Source organism: Aythya fuligula, chromosome 22 (assembly GCF_009819795.1).
Source record: "Aythya fuligula isolate bAytFul2 chromosome 22, bAytFul2.pri, whole genome shotgun sequence".
NCBI lineage: Eukaryota > Metazoa > Chordata > Aves > Anseriformes > Anatidae > Aythya > Aythya fuligula.
Genome location: NC_045580.1, coordinates 1388564 through 1409072, shown reverse-complemented (window position 1 = coordinate 1409072; position 20509 = coordinate 1388564). Strand labels below are relative to the sequence as shown.

General features: G+C 44.7%; 1 protein-coding gene across 5 annotated transcripts in view; it reads left to right on the top strand.

Annotated features, from left to right (window-relative positions):
- ARHGAP32 (Rho GTPase activating protein 32) overlaps positions 1-20509 on the top strand; it is a 264914-nt gene that overhangs the window by 217464 nt on the left and 26941 nt on the right. For all 5 annotated transcript variants that reach the window (XM_032201829.1, XM_032201827.1, XM_032201828.1 and 2 more), the window contains 2 exons: positions 2776-2925; positions 18921-19023. In XM_032201829.1, the coding sequence (XP_032057720.1) occupies positions 2776-2925; positions 18921-19023 (253 nt within the window). The remainder of the gene's footprint in view (positions 1-2775; positions 2926-18920; positions 19024-20509) is intronic.

The following is a 20509-nucleotide window of genomic DNA, read 5'->3' as shown; positions in this document are numbered from 1 at the left end:
CCCAACTCACCTTATCAGTGAATCATTCTCGCGCAGGTAGAAGCCCCTGCAGCCAGCTTAGCCTGGGAAACACTCGCACGGAGTAGGCAGTGATTCAGAGCAGACTGGGCAGGAAACTGTGCTTAACCAAGGAACTATGCAGGTGTCTCAACAGGCTATCGATAAGTGATTTTCTGGTTCCCTAATCTGCTCAGGCATCGCCCTGACAGTGTCACGGACTGTTGCGCAGGTACTCTAGGGGAGTGCGTTTGGAGGAGCCTGCTTAATGATACAGAAAACAAGACAATTATTTTAAACTGTACTGAGCACCTTAAAGGCAGGACAGATTTATTCTGTTTTAAAAACTCAGGTCTCCATTCTGGTTAGAGATGCAAGCGTGTTTCAGCACCAAGCCAAGCACGTCCTTGGAGCAGGGCAGCGCATCCACTGCACCCTTGTTTTTCACACCAGAGGTCACCAGCTGACCTGGTCCCCAGCTTTGGGGGACCTGCAATGCTGGCACTGGCTGCGTTTCCCTACGTTTTCACATCCGTTATCTGATGGATTCATTTTTCATTCAGTCAAGCAAGACACTTCACGAAGAGCTGTGTGCAATCTGTGAAGTGATTCAGATGAATCCATGGGTGTTAGTGATTGCTTTATTTGTCAGACTGGTTAAAGTGTCTGTCTGGGGTCCATCAGCTCCAGTGACACCATCACAGGAGCCCGGGGGTTGCTAACCCTCTGAAACTCCACAAAAGTCAGGCAGAGACTCTGCCTCCATTTGGTTTTGAGCAGGGTTGGTAGGAGATGAGAAATGAGCCATTACTTTACTATGAGGATGGATACAACCAAAATCCGTTCTAACTTCGTTTGGCGTGTCGGCACAATCTGTTCATTTGTGGTATGTAATTAAAAAGCCACAGCAAACTGACAAAATTCCTTTAATTAAAACCCTGTAGGCAGTTTGTCCTCCTCAATGCTTCTGCATTCTCTTAAATGATTTGGGTTTGATTGGTGCAAATGCAGACCTGGGTTTTGTTTGAGATTTTAGGATTTCAGATATTCAGATGTGTTTGGCTGCTGCAGATCAATGTAGTGCCATGCTGCTAAAAGGGACTTCACCCAAGAGCAGAACCCTGCTCTGTTCAAACAGATAGAAATATTTTAAGGTCTTTTATATTAGGCTTATTGTAAACAGAGGGATTCTGTCCATACCTGGCGAAATAGAGGGCACAATACAGCTGTATAAAGGGATTCAAACATCGCAAAGTACAGCGTGATACAACCTTGTCCTTGGACAAGGTTTCCCATATTGTCTGGCTGAAGAATATCCTGTCTGCCCATATGAAGCATTGCTGCATGAATCTCTCTTTTGCTGAGCCCCAAGACCCAAAGCTGCTCACGAAATTTCAAGTTGTATGTGCTCCTGAGCAGTGGTGACCCAGAAGAAACGCATTTTTGTCAGCAGGGGCTGGTTCTGCTGCTCGCTGGACACAGCGTTGCTCAGCTGGAATTTGCTTCCAGTAGTCACAGTTTCATGCAGATGGGCTGGGTGGTGGGCTTTCCTCCCTGGTTTCCAAGACAGCAGCCCTGGGGAGTGATCAGTGCAGCCTCTCAGGGCTGCAGGAACCTTCCCCTCTGCCTGGAGCGGCCCAGGCTGCCTCGCAGAGCGTGGCCCTACGAGCCGAGCAGTGTGCTCTTACCAGCAGAGCTCCTCTGTGTTAGTTAAACTGCTCTGAAATCACGTCTACAACAACGGCACTTCTGTTGGGGAGGCTGGAGCTTTTTTGTTTCACCCTTGTGCTTTCAGTGGGCCTCAAGAAGAGCTGTCTGTCGGGCTTCGCTTTCCTTCCCAACCCAGCCCCTGCTCAGCCTCTGCTCCCAGGTGCCTGCAGCCCAGCCGTGCCACCCCTCCTGCCCTTAGCAGAGGGGCAGCTGCCTGGGCTGCTCTGGTTTTCACTCCTTAGTGGCATCAGCTGGCTTGGACACGGTGACTTGTTTCACCAGCAGAGCTGAGACCACGCAACGTTGAGTGGGAAACGGAGCTGAAGGTGTAGAGGGGCGGCTGCAGAACTGCGTTCTTGTCCCTTTGTAGACTTCATGTATTCTTTCTGCAGGAGGGAAACTGCAGCTCTTCAGATCAGCCACCTTGTTTTTCTATGAAATAAAACCAAGACAGCAATTCGGTTATCTTGCAATAACTTGGAAAGACCGAGGGAGGTAACGCTGCTCTGGGCTGGGCTGCCCCACGTGCAGCAGGGCTGCAGGAAGGGCAGGAGTGATGGAAGGTGTGCTGGAAGGGCAGGCTGCGGCACCCGGAGCTGGGCATCCTCTAAGTTCAGATACTGTCAGTCACTCATTTGCTCCGGAGGAGCATAAGGCTACTAGAATGGAAGCCAGTAACAAAGCACTTCTTTCTGCTTAGAGACTACAGACCGTGTTTGTCAACGTGGAAGAGATGACAGGTTTTGCTAGCTTAGCCTCGTTCCTTTTGCACAGATGAACATTACAGGTGCTGCCCAGCAGCCTGTGTACAGTGACAGTGCTTTAGTGAAGTGCCACCTGAAGCTGCATTTTGGGTAAATGTATCTTTGTGTTAAATTCTTCCATTTCAGCTGTTGTGTCATTTCTGCACTGGACAGGTATTAGAACAAAAGCAAACTCTCAATTTAGTATCAGACCTTGGAAAATCTGTTTCTGTAAATAATTTATATTAATGTTGCTACTGTTTTTACATGCTCTGTAAAATGCGTTCTGCTTGGCCTGAAGTGGTTTCTTTATTTTGTTGTGCAGTGTCAAAAAAACACGGCAAGCTCATCACCTTCCTTCGTTCCTTCATGAAGTCACGACCAACCAAGCATAAACTGAGGCAGCGCGGGATCCTGAAGGAAAGGGTGTTTGGATGTGACTTGGGAGAGCATCTTCTCAACTCTGGACATGATGGTAAGGAACAACCCATTTTTGAGTTCTTCCTCTGTTGGGAATCTTACTAAAGAGGGATCATATCTAGCAAAAGAGTAGTTGATGCCAGCAGAGAAATGTGTAATGAGAATCTGTGGCTGAAAGATGAACTGAGACTGATGCTAAAAAGAAGCAAGCATCAGGGTTTGACATAGGAGCACTGAAGGTGAGTTCTAAACCTCTTGGAGTCTTCAAATAAATACTAAATATTTGTTGACAGGGAAATAAACTTCATTATTGTGTCAGTGAATAAGTAACTGCTATGTTAAATCCATACATTTCTCTCCAGCTCACTGTTTTTGTTTGATTCTATCACAGTCCACAGTGTAGATTGTTTACCTACCCTTCCTCTTGGTTTCAGAAAATGTACAAGAGTTAACTGGATATTATTTGTCATAGCTGTATTTTCTCTGTCTTTTACGGTGACTTCCCTACAGGTCTTCTCTGCCACTTCCACCTTCCCATCAGCACTTTAGGGATACAGCAAAGATGAGCTCTCCATTCCAAGAAAAAATTACACAATTTTTACTACTCTTCCTTTGGTGAACTTGTTTCATGTGTTCTTTCCTACCATCTCACTGGGACATCTCCAATCTAGGCTGTGAAATCAGGGAGGTACCTGCACTGTTGAGTATCAAACAGAGGACACAAATTCTTCCACAGTTCACTCGCTGAGGTCGTTCCCACAGATGGCTCGTGCTGAGGGTTTTTTAGGAAGGCAGCGTGGAGCAGCAATGGGCCACAGCCAGTTTGCCCAGGAGTTAGAGCCATCAGGAAATCAGTGATGGGTATAGCATCACTGTCTGGCTATGTCAGTTTGTTGATCTGTTTCATATTTTTGCTTCTTGCCTAATGCAGTAGATATTGGGCCATTTCTCATATCTGCATAGACCTCATCTGCCAGCATTCTGAACCTGATGTCTCCCAGCTTTTGTGTGGAGCTCAAGGAGAAGTAAAGTGACATGTAGGGTAGGAAAGAAATTTCTCTGTTAAATTTGTTACCAGAGGTACTTTAGGTTCCTTGTTCATATGAGTGCCTTTCGGAAAAGGGATGGTAAAGGGTGAGGAGCTGTTCTGTGCACTTCTTTCCAATGGATTCAATTGGTAACAGCAATGTGTACTCCCTTGCCTGACATGAAGTATTTTACTACCGGTTGGTGAATAATATGAGCTTGTTCTTAAGAAATCACGACTGTGGCAAGGCTCATTGGCTTGTTAATTGGAACCAGTAGAGATCTTTATTGCTGGGGCTTGAAAAGCATCAGAGAGCCAGAAACTGCATGGTTTGAAGGCAGAAACGTACAGTAAACCATGTAAGAACTGCATCAGGAGTGGGTAATTTACACCACTGGGTAGCAATAGAGCTGGTTTTATATTCATGCTGTGGGAGCAATCTTGGAGGGCAGGAGACATGCCAGCAGTGAGCTCATTAATGGGAAGGAGAGAGTTCTTTTTGATCCTTAGCCCTCCTCCTGTCCATTTTAGTTAGACATAAGTCAGCAATAATTAAAGCTCTTCTTTGCTCTCTGCACTGACTTTTTTGCCTGGTTTTAAGGGGTATGCATTTTATTTAGCAGTAAAAGACTCACCCTGAGCTGAACTAAACTGTCCTAATGACACTAGAGGCTCCTGTGTGGCAGTCTCTAGGAGGTCATTCCTTGTCCTGGTCCCTCCTCTGCCATCACGTGCAGCTGAGTGATTGTGACTGAGCTGTGCTAATGAGGTCTCTTCATCTGAGAAGTTAGCAGTTGCTTTCAACCTCGATTTAATAACTCTTTCCTAACTCCCCGGAGTGAAGCAGATCCAATTTGAATGTTGCTAACAGGGGCATGTCTCCATTTCACACAGCAGGATTGTTTTTTTCTGTGTGATTCAGCTCTCTGACCTGTATTCCAAGTGATGTAATCCCCGGGATTGGTTTTGTGGAGACGTTTCTGGGTTCCTGTGAACCAAGCTCTGTGCATGCACAGCACTTTAAGATTCCCTCATTCTGTAGCATTAAGGTTCCTCAGTCACGGAGCCAAGTGCAATGCTGCACGTTAAGTGAGAGAGAGCAGCGATGCAGTCCTGTTTCTTCACCTCATAAACAAGTATTTTTATAGGAGCACATAGTACTTTTGCTGAAGTCTGTGCGTGATACCTACTGGTAATGCTTTGGGATTACAACTATAAAAGATCTCAGTTCAGAAATACAGAAAGAACCCAAGGCATTTATAGATGGATTTAGATTAATGGTAGTTTTGGTGTGTTGCTGCCCAGCATCCAAAAGATTTAGCAGGACTGAAGGAGAAAATAACACTGTCCACAGTGTTTGAAATGGGTGGCTAGGCATTTGTGTGCTCTGCATTAATGCACCACTGAGCCAAACTGGAGTTATGTTAATTATTTTATTAGTTATCATTGTTGGGAAGTTGACAAAACCTAACTTCCCAAGAATTCCCTGTGAAACAACAGGAGCCATCCCCGTTTTGAAATCATGACCATCTGAAACTTTGCTGAACTGGGCTTGTCCTTCAGGTAGGCAATGATGAGAGAGGAAAAGACAGAAAATAAAAGGAATATGGAAGCATGAAAACTGAAGTGGGTTTAACATTTTTTAATAAACACTGAGCTGAGGCAGCGGGCTCAGATGGCTTAGCTAGGAGAGCATAGAGTTGGTCGCATGTCTGTGTACCCAGAAGGGAATGTACAAACACAAGGAAAGGTTTTACCTCCTGCAGCACATTGTCTTTCTGTGAGCTCAGCAAGTATCACTCTCATTCTGCACCAGTTGTGCTCCCGTCAGAAGGGGAGTACCAAGGTGTGAGATGTACAGGAGGAAAGAGATGTAGAAATGAGACCAAGAGCCCAGGTGATGCCATCTTGCAGAGCTCCATATGCATGCTGTACATTCAGCATGCTCTTGGATCCAAACCAGCAAAGCATTTATCTTCGTTTACCTGATTTTTTGAGATCAGTCTTGCACTGGGGCCGAGCGCTGTCTTTTCTGCAAGATGCCTGTCAGGCTGGCGTGACGGAACTTGCGTCTGCTGAACTTCAGGACATAATACCTCTGTTTACTGGAGTTTCTCCTTAGGGGAGGGTGTCTAGGTATGATGGGATGAGTGGAGCAAGCAGGCTGTTGCTGCTACTGCCTCTTCCTTTTTGATGAGGGTGCAATTTGTCATTTTTTAATTGTGGTATACAGACCTGAGAAGTAACGCTATAAACAGGTATAGGGAGGGAGGAAAGGATTTTAACGAGTGTTTACAATAACAACAGTAGGGATGAGTACTGCACCTGAAGATCTTTCTGTATGACGGGTGATTCATGGTAGGGATTGCAGTGATTATTGAGCTGGCAGCTGTCGACAGGCAGTGTCCTGGGTTTGGGGTTTGGTTGCTTTTTTCAATGGCAGTTTGTAGTGTGCCGACACTTTGAGCCCTCCACACAATGACGGGGCCCTTCTGTAGGAGTTGCACCTCCATATGGTGTGGAACAGGCCTTTCCCAGAGGCCCTTGTAGACCCAACAGCAGTGATGAGAAGGAAGAATCATTGTCCTGTTTCTTAGATGAGGATTTGAGTCATGGGCACATCACAGGATGATCTTTCAAAATCATTTGTGTTCTAAGCTGCTTTTGAGAATGGCCATTAGGAGCCCCAGTAAGTCACACTGGAAGGTGATGGGATTTGGGGCCCTACTTTGCCAAGAGTGAAGGAGGAAGGTTGGCTCGTTGTCATTGGATGTGATTACTCAGGGCACCCCGAGCAGTGCACGTACCAGACCTCTCTGACTTAAGACTGTTGTTCTGGTTGCTGGAGATTGGATAACCCTGGCCTTCACCAAGTCAGGGAATAAAGCAGTCTCAGGTTTTATAGAGAGTGGACGAAGTGTTCAGAGCTGGAATCTGGGCTGGGCGCACACAGCCCCGTGCTCTGGTCACCGGCCCGGCTGTGTGTCGGTGCGTTGTTCTCACCGAGCGTAACAGCCAGCTGCCCTCTTCCTGCCACGTGTAAGTAACACATTTGGGGCTGGTACGTGGAGGAGTAAAACCAGTTTTGATGTGAGGGATTTCTGACTTCTCCGTTGGGTCTAAATCTAGCAAAGGCTGTGGTGATACAGCCGTCAGGCATGTTGGTTTGCACAACACCTAGCAGTCGCCCAACGCAGCCTGCCTTCAGAGGCCTGTCTCCATTTAATTTTAGTGCGTTATTCATTTGTTGGCTCCTTCTGGGTTATGAATACTCATCTGCCAATGAAGCGTAGTTTGGAAGTGAACCAAGCTCAACAGGGAGTAGCTGTTTCTTCATGATCCTGCGAAGTTCCCAGGTGGGTTGGTGCCGCTGACACCTGCCATGCTGGTTGGCTTTGCGGAGCTGCAAGATGCAGCCAGTTCAACATAATCCCTGACGAGTAGAGAGGCCCTGTTCCCTTTGTCAGTAGGTAGACTTTTTTCCCCCTAATATTTTCTCTTAAAGGAAACCAAATAGAACTTGAATTTAGCCTGACCCCAATTAGACAGAATTGTGCATGCAGAGGATGTGTCTGTTTAGTGTGGGAGCTGGTTAAATGCTGCATTGCAGCATCTGTATCATGTCCTCATTTGTGCCTCAGAACGTTTCAAAACGTGGCTCTCCACAACTCCTGAATTTAAGACCAACGTAGGAGTCGGCAGCAAGGTGGTTAGCACAAACTTTGTGCACAGCTGCCTGGAGAGGCCGGTGGATTAGGAGGCTGTGCGGGTTCCTGGCTGTCACTGACAGCATGTCACCAAGGTTATGGCATTCAGCTCCTTCCCTCGTTTTTATCCAGGTGAAAAGTAAAAATAACACCCAGCATTTTGAAATACATGGCTAGGAAGTCCTTGTGTAAATGTCTGATTAGAATCAAGTCAAGTGCTGTCTTGTTACATCATTTTATAGTAGATTGGTGCTAAAGCCACGTGTTTCACCCAGACTGTTCCCTTTCAGCCTTCTGTCTCCTGTGCTTTAGCCTCTTGCACAGACAAAAGGGGGCAGGAAACCTGCCTGGAGGTTGCCCACAATGTACAGTTGATAAATCCATCTTTCGGTGCCAGTCCTCTGCAAGCCCCTTAGGTTCGTTGGAGTGATGGATTGTTTCACGCGAGGGATTGGGCTGGATTCAGCAGTGCTGGGAGCAGGGAAGCTGTGCAGATCTGGCACTGCGGTGGTGTCAGTTCCTCTGCCTTCGGGAGATTGCAGAGAGGTAGGGGATGGTGAGTCGAGGTCAGTGAACCAGAGGAGAGTTTCATTGCTCTTTTGGGAATGTGAGCCATGAGTTGCAGTAGCTGAGGAATTACTTTCCAGTGTGCTTTATATCCAAATGCTGCTGGGGATAAGTGCTGGAATTGCTTGGACTGCAGGAGATGAGGTGCAAATACTGGCAGCTATTCTGTGCTGAAAATGTACCTGTACCTGGCACTTGATAAAATATGAGTGTTTCTCTCTTGGTGGTTAGAGTGGAGTACAGGCTAACCCTGGTGTGCCCTAAAACAGCGTAGAGGTGTTCCTCATGGCATAAGTCATATAACATGGCCAGCTGTATTAACAGAGGGTTTTGTAGACTAAAAGCAAATGGTATTTTTTGTACCTCTTCATGTATGTGTTGTGTTGATACATCTTTATGCATTTGTTGTCTTGATACTTCATCAGTTTCCATAACTGGAAAAGGTGGATTTAGAAATGGCAGTAATTTTTATTCAACGAGTTCCCCATATCAAAGGATCTGTAGCTCCCCTTTGAGTTAGTCAGAACTCTTCTGGAAAATACTGACTGGTGATCAACAGGGAGATACAGTACTGCTGTTCTTGCTGAAAAAGTGAATGTCTTCAAAAGACAAGGTTTCCTAACATAGCTGATTCTTGCTTTCTATTCCTCCTATTACTCCCCAATTCTCCAAAATTGTTATCAGTTATGTATGACAAGTTGGGTAGGATTAAAGGAAGAATACAATGAAAACCAAGACTTTTCAAAACAGTATGCAAGATCAAATTAAAGCAGAGACACAGTCCTGTTATGTACTGAGCACTGGCAACAACTGCATAGAGGGGATGGCTTTATTCCCTTATGCTGGTCATTGCGCTCCTCAGATAAGCTTCTTAAGAGCACCTTGGGACTTGAGGTGACATCACAGTTTGTTCTGGGTCCTCTGGTCTTACCTTCAAGTAATCCCCTGGCTGCCACTGGGTGATACATTTGCCTTTGATACTAATTTATTGCAGATTTGAGTATAGGAAGAACAGTGTTACCAGAACAGAGTAACCCAAGGAATGAGATCTTGGGCAGCATCTTGGCAGGGATCTGTAAAAGTCTGGTTCCCCTTAGCTCCAGGATAAGCTTTGTAATCTATATGTCATCTCTTTTGGTTCCTCATATTAATGTGAGGAGTCCCTTTTACTAGCTAATAATCTTAATTATAATAAAAGTCTGGCTGAATGGATTTGGATCTTTGCCATCTGTGAAGGAAGTCTTGATTTGGAATTCAGGACAGCTGAGTCTTACATATTTATTAATTTTTTCTTGATGTTTTAACTCTTTGGGGGTAAATTAGCTGGTGCCCACTCTCTTGCTGTTTGAGGATGAAATTGAATATTAACAACAAGAAGTAAAACTTTGCTAAAAGGTAGAAAGCTATAAATATTTATAAATGTATTATTCTTTTTCCTTCCTCTCTCGAAGTACTGTTTTTAAACATAAACACAAGACAGCCCCTGAAATCCAGGAACTTCCAGTTTATGCTCGCAAGGCTCAGATGAATGTCTGCTCATGATGTCATTTGTAGAGAATTGTTTTCCTTCAAGATTTTAGCTTCACAAAGCCTTCTTAGCATTTGTCGGGTTCCCATCAGAAATAGATACTCAAGCTTGACGTGGGCTCGCTGCAATTCAAATAGCAAATAGTCGTGGGGCAGCAGAAAGATCTTGGAGTGCAGTTCCCCAGGGCTGCTTGGAACTGTTAGGACTTGAATGCTGGCAACCACATCAATAGGTTTGTTTAAGCAATAACTTCTTGTTCTTACACAAAGATTAATTGAAGTGCTGCACAAAAAAGGTAGGTTGTGTGTGTTAAACATAACATTTAGATCAGAATTATTAAATTGGCCACAGTCATTACAACAGGCTGAGGAGAATGTTGGCTGTGACTGAGGCTGAAGGTTTATATTAGATACATAAATTCTGTGAATGAACCCTTGGGCATTTTTGTACTCTTAATAGGTAGAGTATCCAAGCTGAAAAGTTTGAATGTGAACTAAAAGTTTCAGACCTCCAGGTAGGTTCTATGGCATCATGCTTTTACTCCTCAGTTACACCTTTTTACTCTCTCAGTTTTTAAGCATTTACATGTCCGAAGGAGTTTTCATGCTTAGGACATAAATCTGATTTGAAGGATTTGTATTCATGTCCTTTTCTGCCAAGATAGTTCTTGTGTGACTTTGGGCAAGTTCCTTCAAATAGGATCCATCTCCTTCCTTTACCCTAAAATACGTGTAAGAAGAAAATAGCGGATCCTGAGTTCCTTGTTGGCACAGCAGGAAAAATAATGCATGCTTACTTACCTGATACATTTTGTAATGCCCTCAGATATCTGGGGGAGAAAAGAGCCATAAGTAAAGCACGTGCCATATGCAGAATTGCTATCCAGAGCTACAGCTCAGAAATAGAATCATTAATGTTGGAAAAGACCTCCAAGATCAACTAGTCCAACCATGCAGTTGGTTGCATCTTGTGTTTCCTGACAAACCTACCTAATAATGCAAGTATTGATGAATCTGGAAATCTTCCTGTTCTACCTAGTTAAATAGTATTTGTACAGTACAATCCTATTGAGAAAACTGAAGGTAATTGTAGAGTACACAGCTGCTCAGAAAAGAGCAGATTCTTGAAGAAATGTCTTTAGTTAACATGAAATTGTAGCAGCTCTGCCAGTGGCTGTGAATGAACTCAGAAGACAGCAATTCATAGATAGGGAGGCCGTGAGTTTCCATCAGTGAACTTTTTTCAGTACTTGAAACTTTAAAAATTGGTTATATGCTTCATGCCATAGGGATATAGTAAACTTTTTCTCCTCCCCAGATGATTCCTTTTGTGCTTGAGGAATCATTAGATGCATACTCTTAGTGATTTGACTTGTATGTTAGATCCCAAACTGGCCATATCTGTTTCTTATGAACCTTTTTTGTTTTCTGCTTGTTTTATGTTATGCAGTGACATACCAAAATACTGTCCTGTCTCTTGCATCTGAGCCCATGTTTGTTTCAGCTCTGCACACAGTCGATGTATGAACTTGAAAAAAATGGTTGTGAAATTGCATTCTGGGGCAGTAATTCAGTGGGGCTGTTGTGACTTGACAGCCCCTTCGAGCTTACTGGTAATATCAGCCATACCCTTCAATTTATCCTGCTGGCGACTACTTCGTTTTGCTACCCTGTTTTCAGGTGATTAGCTATATATTGAAACCTGTTAGCCTCAGACATGCCAAAACCAGTTTCCTTTCAGTGTTTCACAATTTATAGTGTTTTGTTTTTTTTGTTTTTTTTTTTTTTTTTAAATCAAAATCCATCTCCAAAGGCCTTGGGCATTCAACTTGAAGAGCTAAGCTGTAGTCAGAGCTGTGAGAGCTTAGGGACATGGTCTAGTGGGTGATATTGATCATAGGGGGATGGTTGGACCAGATGGTCTTGGAGGGCTTTTCCAACCTTATGATTCTGTGATGGGAGCCGGGTGCTCCTGAGCTCAAACCCTATCTCTCATGCACAGTTCATGGCCTTGGCGATCTTGCTGGGTGTCTGCTTCCATCTCCATGTTGTGAAATTAAACTTAACAGTCCGGATCTGCCCCGAGGTGCCACAAGGGTAAACTTGTAATGTTTGTGAGGTACTTGGAAGGTTAAGGGCATATAAACATTAAACAGTGGTTATTCAGGTGTTACCACAGGTCAGCACGTGAGACCCACAGCCTGGTGAGTGCCTGGAGGAAGTAACTCCATTGTTCTCCAGGTATCTCCTAGATTTACTTTGTTCCTTAGTTGGGTTTGCATAATTTCACAGATCTAAACATGTTAGGTGTTTTGGAAACCAAAAGGTGCCGAAGTGACTCGAGCCCTTCTGTAAATCACGAAAAGCCTGTGTGGTTCAGGTGCCTCAGCATTTCTTCAGACCTTGCAGGCTGTGCCTCTGCGAGAAACCCCTGTAACGTAAAGGACGGGTCCAGCAGCCTGGACAAACAGCAATAATTATCCCAAACTGCGGATGAGTGCCAGTAGTTCTAAGATATTTTGGGCAAATGTCCAAACATAACAGGCAGTGTTATTGCTTCACCATCTGCCCTCTGAATTGCTGGAACTCAAGATTATTGGGTATGGGGTTAGCATTACAAAGAGGTATGTGGGGTCCCCATGGAGAATGACTTGTTTGGGGGGAAGTAGTTGCAAAAAGGGAGAACTGAGAAGGCAATACAAGCTTTTGCAGTAAAGAAAAGAGACAATCTCTCAGTCCCCTCCCTTTTTACCCTGCCCGCAGCTGTGAGAGGAGAAATTCTTTATGCCTGAGTGACCCAGAGGACAGCAGGGAGTTGAAAATTAATTTGCATTTCGAAACACTACAGCTGTAGGGAGAACAAACATGAGAAAAAATGTTGCACTACATGCAGGAATTGCTTGTGCTCTTAGCCCTCTCTGCTCTTACCAAGGTGGATACCTTTTTCAGTCTTAACTTACTGTGGTACATGTAATTGAGCTATACGGAAAGCACTAGCACAGCCTACATATGAACGTATTAGTAGTATATTTATTCCATTTAATGGATGTGATGCATTTCTGTATTAAAAACAAAAATACAACCCCAGTTGTTATCCCCACTTGGGTGGATACAACCTGGGAGATGGACGTACAATATAAAGGTTCTTCTCTTTGATACAAAAGCACTAAGAGTAAGCATGGTTTATGGCACTGCAGTGCTCAAGTGCAAAAATGCCCTGGCACAGACATACCCGCAGCACTGAGAGTGTTGCTGATGTTACAGGACTTAAAAAGCGTGGTGAACTGCCTTCCTAGCCTGATGCAGCACCACGGGATTTATTTTCTTAGGCTTGAACCTTGCACTTTGTTTGTACACAGTTCCTGGCTAAGCTACCATAAATAAAAAGAGTCCAGTCTTATAAAGCAGAGTCCAGCACTGGAGGCTGATTACACAGTTGGGCGCTGCACGGTACCTGCATGGAAACTGACTCATGCTTTATGGCTGCCTCTTCTGTTATCATGAGTTACAGTACAAAAGTCATAATTTCAAATAAGAGCACTGCACATTATCAGGAAATAGTGCAGCTTGTGGTAGCTGGTTTGGACTTTACCCAGCTCTTCAACAGTATAAATCATTTTAATGTGGGTCACACTTCTTGAAAATCAGGAAGAGAGCATCTCACAGGAAGTTCACTCTTTGGTCTTGTTCTTCTCTCTTAATCCTGCTGATTCAAATTTAAGGACACAGATTTAGGAAGGAGCCAAAAGTCCTGAGAAGAGAATCTTTCCAAGCCAGTTGTTGTTTTTCTGAACATGCAGGGCATGGTGGGGTCCGCGTGCTTATAAAATGGCACGTGCAGGTGATTCCCTGGGTGGCAGAGAGCCTTCCTGCAGAGGGTGTTCCTTACAGGACAGGGCAAGAAAACAAAGTCCGTAACCTCTCTGTCTCGTGCTGTTTTACAAGAATTTCCTGCGTAGCTTTCACTGTAAGGCGGAGGGAGGAGTTCCAGAACGGAGCAGTTTGAAGTGAGGTTCTGAGAAAAGTTACAGTCTGAAGAGTTTTTTTACTGTATTTTTTTAAGGAAATTCTTGGAAGTTTCTTTGAAAAATTGAGCTAAGAATAGGAGGAAGAATGATTGGGGTAAAAGCAACAGTACTTCCTTGGATGAGGATATTCATTGTTAGGTTCTTACGTAACTGTGTTTATATGGTAAGGGAGACAGGATTTGTTTGGCTAATTCCAGGTGTCTAGAAGTTGTCCAAGTCTCAGCTAGTCACAAAGTTCTAAGAAATGGGCACATCCCTAAAACAATCCACACCATCCTGTTATTGCACCACACGTTCCTGGGGCACGCTGTCTTCTTTAGGTACCTGATTTTCCTCACTGTTTATAGAGGCAGCCTGGACGTAAGCTGTCTCCCACCTCAGCTTCATCTTTGTAGCTGATTCTTTAAATTTATATTCGTGTGGCTCGAAATGTAGCCTGTAACCTACTGTTGCATTTCTGCTCTCGGTTCTATTCTTTCTCATATTCTTCCTAATTATCATTACGGGTACTTGATATTCATGGCTATTTCTTTTGCTTAGGTGGTTTGGTGTGGCGCTCAGGACAGTTTATTTTGTACTCCTGTTGGGCAGCAGGTTCAGCTTTCCGCATTTGTTTGCTATGTGTGGAATTCAGCTGAGCAGCTGCATTTCAGCATGCTGTGGTCCATTAACCAGTCGAAAGGCCTGGCTTATGTGGCAGTTCACCTTATTACTGTAATATTGTGAAAACGATGCTGCTAGAGGGGAGCTTGATGGGAGGCCTCATTCCCCAGCCTGAACAAATAGTGCTGATTCCAGTAACGTACTTTAAAAAAATTAAAAAATAAAAAAAAAAAATAAAAAAAGCCTCCCAAAACCCAGGGAGGGACCATTACAAAAGATTAAAAGGGAAAAAAAATAAAAGCAAGATGATAGGAGAGGAAATGTGACTGATTTCAAGATGAAGCAAAATGGTCTTCAGAATGAAAACCATAAAACTTCTGCTTCCTCTTAATGGGAAAGAATTAACCAGTTAACGAGCCCTAGGAGATGCAATAAACCTTTCAAACCAGCTGAGAGATACTCAGGAGCAAGTTGAAAAAATTGCTTTAGCTGCAATGGCGATCAGATGTGCCAGGGTCCACTTTGTTGACGCATCCACATCTCCAGCCTGGCACTACCTGCTGTCTGAGATGGGGAAGGGGAGGGGGTGAGAGATGGGAAGGAGGTGATGGATTTTGGAATGGGAGATGTGTACGGTGCTCGGATTCTCATGAAGAGGTAGGTGTTCAAAAGTGGCAGCTGCCAGTGGATTTTAGCAGGCTGCAGCTGAGTCTGTGACTTTACTGCAGAGAAGTTACCTGGTGCCAGTGGATGAACATGGTGTTGCTCAGAACAGGAATAAACCCAACATCCAGTGTTAGTACTTCTGTTATTTGCCTGGGAATGTGGATCTGGAAGGGGCTGTGCTGGGTTTAATAACGACAGACACCAGTTCTGGGCCCACAAGTTTTCTGAGCAGTGGGTTATTGGTGACTGGAGGAATATAATAACATGCAAGGTGCCCTGCCCTTGTGCTGGTCTTTCCTCAAGTGGCCTGCTTGTAGCAGTTGTCAGAAATGGGGTGCTGAGCATAGTGGACCTTCACAGCTGTTACTACAAACCACCTGGGTCACCAACTCTGGTCGTTAGAATTGCAGGAAAATCTAGAAATTGACTAATATTAATAGGATTATAGTGTAGATGCTACAGCGTATGAGAAGAAATCCCTGCTGGTTTCCCCCTGGGATGCGGCTGTGACATAGCTTTCTGATTCAAATCTGGTGACTGGTTTGGGATCCAGAAGCCAAAGTCAGGACCTGAACACCAGTAAGTTCACCTCCATGGCAGGGGACACAGGTTTATGTAAAGGTAGCTGTAGGTACCTGGAAAAGTCACAACCGTAGGTGGTGGTCTTGGTGCACTTCACAATCACGATCCCAAGCTTTAGCCTGTGCTGTCACCCTGCTGTTCCGCGCTGGTGCTAACAGGCGCTGTGCCCTGCATGCGTACATGGAAATGTGTGCTAATGGATGTGTAGCTAAGGGGCTTAGGATTCAAAGGGGCGAGGGAGATTAAACACATTTGTCAGGCGTCATCTTTGTTCAAAAATGAGTAAAATCAAATCACCGTTCCAGCAAAGGGCCTTCAAGGGTAATTATGGCCCTTCTTGTATTTCAGTCACTTCTCCAACCATGCAGCATTCCCCCAAAAATATCTGTGGCGCTGGCATGATATATTTAGCTTAAAGAACAGATCGTCCTGGCAACCAGATTAGGAAATGCATAGAACAAGCCTGCTAGATTTTTTTTTCAATGTATATTAATTTTTCTAACTGTGCCCGGGCCCGTCCATGACAGAGGAATGGTTTAGGAAGCACGCTGCTGTTGCTGCAGCCCACTGCTCCCCTCCGTGCTCCCTTGACCTGATTCACGTTGTCACAACAGGTTGCTGCTCAGAAGAACTGGTGCACAAATACCATTCTTACCGTGCTGTTTGTTGACACAGCTAGATAAACCCCAGCAGGATAAGGCCTTGGAAACACGCAGGTTTGTTCCCTGTGGCACAGCCTTCAATTAGGGCACGCAGGCAGGTGTCCTGGCCGTGCTCAGGGTGTGCAGAGAAACGGGGGGGTTCCCCCATGCCACATGTGCATCATCCCTCTCAGACATTAGCAGCCTCCCTGGTAGGAATTAGGTGGGCAGGGAATGTGCTATTACTTGCTTATTTATTTATTTATTTCAGCAGGTGCAGCTGATTTCATGGGGTGCCCATTCAGACTCCAGTATCGACCACTGAAATCTTTGGGCTTTGCAGTCACACATCAGCAGGTCTCGCCACGACACTTTAAAACCTTACCTCCTTGCCTAGTCCTTTGTGACCCTGGCAGTCGAGCTGATTCGGTGCTGAGCCCAGCATCCTCACTTAGCTCTTTGATCACAGATTTGTGACCTCTCACCTTTCTTAATGGGTGGTGGTGGGAAGAGAGATACACGTGGACATCTCATGTAGTCCTGCCCATTTCTCAGAGAAACCAAAAGGTGCATTGCTGTAGTGTGTCTTGCCATCTAGGGTGCTCTCTTTCCTCATGCAAGAAAAGAAAGCACCAACTGTGTCTGCACCTGAAGGCTGTCCTTTGTGTTCACTGCAAGGGGTGGTGCTGTTCTCACCTCCGGTTGTCTGCATCCATTTATACCTGGGTCGCACTTGCTCCTAACACGGTGGAGCGGTGCAATACGTAGGCAGCCCCTTTTGGCAACTGCTTGAGTATGATGTAATTTCCACCCTATCCAATTCAAGCATTAAAACTTTCTTCTTGAAGAGGTGTTGAATCTTTTTGCGTAAAGGGGTAAGTGTTGTCCTCTAAAAATGTTTTTTGAAACCATATTAGGATTTAGGGCCATCTGTTCCGCCTGCTCTGTTCTCAAGACATTTAGCTTACGGTGTTGTGGATGACTGATGCACATTTTACCAACATGCTCTCCAAATGTGTATTCACTCAGCAGCAAGAAGTTGTTGCTTATCCTGGCTCAGATGCCTAGCTGTGCATGCTGTCTGGCCGATTCCTAATGCCAGCAGTATGCTGCGGCTCCGAGCTCCCAAGGCTGCGAGAGGTGCCTTTCTTCAGAGCAGATGCTGAGGTTTCCTTCTGTAAAAGCCTTTGGCTGCATTAGTGGAAGTTAAAATTTCCATTCCATCTACAGGGGAGAGCAAAAGAAGGTAATCACCTCTGATGGATTTCCTTCCCCCAAAAAGCAGCGCTTGGTTTCCAACACTTTTTCTATGCCATTGCTTGGTGTACAAGGGTTTTGTGTGCCCCAGAGTCTGCACCGTGCTTTGGAAAACCGTGTGAGATGCTGTAAATGCCTAGTGCTAGAGAAACTGGAGTCTGACTGGCTGAGTATTGACTGCCTCTTGGTATATTTGGGCATCCCAGCTGCAGGGTCTCATCTAGTATAGCTGCTCTTGCTCAACTGATGTGCCATGCAGCTTCTGGCCTGTTCTGGCCTGTGCTCGAGTGTGGAGCAGATGCGTGCTTAACCCAGGATGATGCCGACTCCCAGGAACCATTTGAAATTAGTCTCTTCTCTAGCTGTGTGTTTGGCTGTGTGCTGCAAGCCCAAAGAAAAGCAGTGAAGTGACTGGGAGGGGAGAGCACAGAGCATCCAAGTTGGGTAGCACTTAATCAAACTGACTGGCAGATGGCATCTGCTGCTTGATGTAAGGGGATTTGCCACATGACCTATTCAGAATCTGTGCCACGTGGCAAATTGATCAGACATGGCATCTAATGTAAGACTAAATCTCGATCATCAAAGGAGCTGTGGAAAAAAGGTGGTTTGCAGAGGAGTGCACAAGGATGTGAGCTTTTCCATGCTGATTTGCTGATGTTCACAAGAGCTCAGTCCTGATTTTCTTTCTGTGCTCAGAGCAGTTTTATCTCCCTACGATAAATACAATGATTTGCTGTTCCTTAAGCCTACAAGGATGGACAGATAGCTCAGGCAGTGGATGCTGCATGGGGCTGAGAAGTCAACTGGAAAGAATTGGTTGGTGAAGTGGCTTGAATATTAACTTGACACCTAATTATATCTTCTGGGCTTATTTTTCCATTCTGTCATAACCTGGTCTATCTGCCATCTCTGTGAGTGTGGTATGTTGTGTAGCTATCTAAATCCAGTCACGCTCTGGTAGGCTTTGGGGAGGAAATTATCAGCTGTAAAAACTCTGCTGTCCCTGGTGCAGAAAGTAGCATCTCTTTAACATTTGTGTTTGCTTAAACCAAGCTATGCAGGCGATTCCCATATAGATCTGAAAGCAACAAAGCCTTTTGGCCAAAGAGAGCGTATCGACTCAGTTTTATAACTCTTCTGAACATGAGATTTAACACCACAGCTCTTGTGGGAACTGTAATGGGACCTGCACTGTCTCTGCTTGACCAGAATTGACTTTTTCCAACGTGATTCATATATCCTGGCATTCTTTAAAGCAAAGAATGCACTTCTGTCGAGCTTCTTTCCCAAATCCTGCACTTAAAACTCTTACAGGCTTTCTCCTCTAAGGAAGATGTAAAGCACTAGCCCAGCTGGGTTTAGTTTATGGGATCTGACAAGACCACAGCCTGAACGAGGACTTTAATAACATGCTCAACTAACCAATGACACTTGTTCTTTAGTTCCCCAGGTTCTCAAGAGCTGCACTGAATTCATTGAGAAATATGGCATTGTGGATGGAATATATCGTGTGTCTGGAGTTGCGTCCAACATCCAGAAACTACGGTAAGAGCACCGTGTCTGACAAACCTGCTTGTAGAGGCGGAATGAGGTGTGTGCCAGATTCAAGGGCTGTGTTTTCAGGAGCCTGCCCCGTGCCAGCTATGGGGCTGGCTGCTCAGCAGCTCTGTGTGTGCAGTGTGCACTCCAAGGATGGTGTGCTGGGATTGCCACTGCCTTGGAGTTCTCTTTCACAGGTGTGCAGGGTTGTTCAGTAGACTTCGTTCTGTAGGAAGTTTTCCTTCAGGATGGGTATTGGAAGGCTCGGGGATTGTGGTGTCACTGCTGTCAAATTTCATTCCTGTTTCCTCTTGTTCCTGGAGCCCTTTGGAGCAGCTGATACTTCTCCTTGCTGCTTTGGAGTTCTGGCATATTAGCAATTAATTAGCGACATGTGAATAAGTACTTGCATAATTCATGGTGGGTGGCATGGCCCTGCTGCGTGGCTGTGAGAAGGAAGGCTAGGTGTGTGTTGTCCCCACTCAAGAGCTGTTCAAATCACTCTGAGTGCCCTTTATCCTTTTGTGAGGCCCCGTTTCTTCCTCCCATCATTTGGTATGCATTCTTCTCTTGTGAAGGGTCTGAGAGAACCTACTGGGATGTCACTAATTCCAGTTTTGATCGTAGGCCCGCTGCTTCACAGAGGCAGCAAAGGGGTATTTTCCATATGAAGGATATCCTTTTTGTACCAGCTATTCCCAAGTTAAATGGACGGGTTTGAGCCAGTACAGTTACTGCACAAACCCTTGTATGGATGGGCTTATTCTGGTTCAGCTTAATCCTGTTTTTCATCACAGCAAGTTCAATTTCAAAAATCTACTCCCTGAGCCTTTGATATGCAGGCTCCAAAGACTCTGATTGTAGCTGCTGTCCAGAGCAGAGTCGGCTGAATAAAATGTTTGCCCTTACTTCAGTTATATCCCTTTAATTCCCCATTCTGACATGTGCTGGACCATGTTTCTAATCACTGCCCTAGTTCATCTTTTATAACCATATTGTCTTTTGATGTATTCCAAAGGTGCTTTAAAATGTTTTTCTAAAACTTCAGTTGCATAATACCCTGGTACAGTACAGAGAACAAAACGATAGCCTACTTTTCAATTTTCTGAAAGTACATGGTATAACTTGTAGACACTATCCCTGTCAAATTTCATGACAGATTTTTCATAAGTGTTTGATTAATGTAGGACATGTTGCATTGCTGGAGTTTCCAGCTATATAAACAGATCATTAAGCTTATTTCAAAATTAGCTCTGCAGTGCCCTTATAAATGAGCAATTGTTGTTAAGTTTTAATAGAAGAATTGAATTTCCCGTTTTTAAAGGTGGTTGTTTTTTTTCTTTTGGTTGGACAGAAAGTTAAGAGAATTTTATTCCACGTGAGAGATTCACTCCAGGACAGAGGCTGGCTCTTTAGTAGCACAGTAGCTGCCTTTATTTGGACGGTAGATGAACTGGAGTGAGTGTCAGGTTGGCATGGGCATCCCTGTACT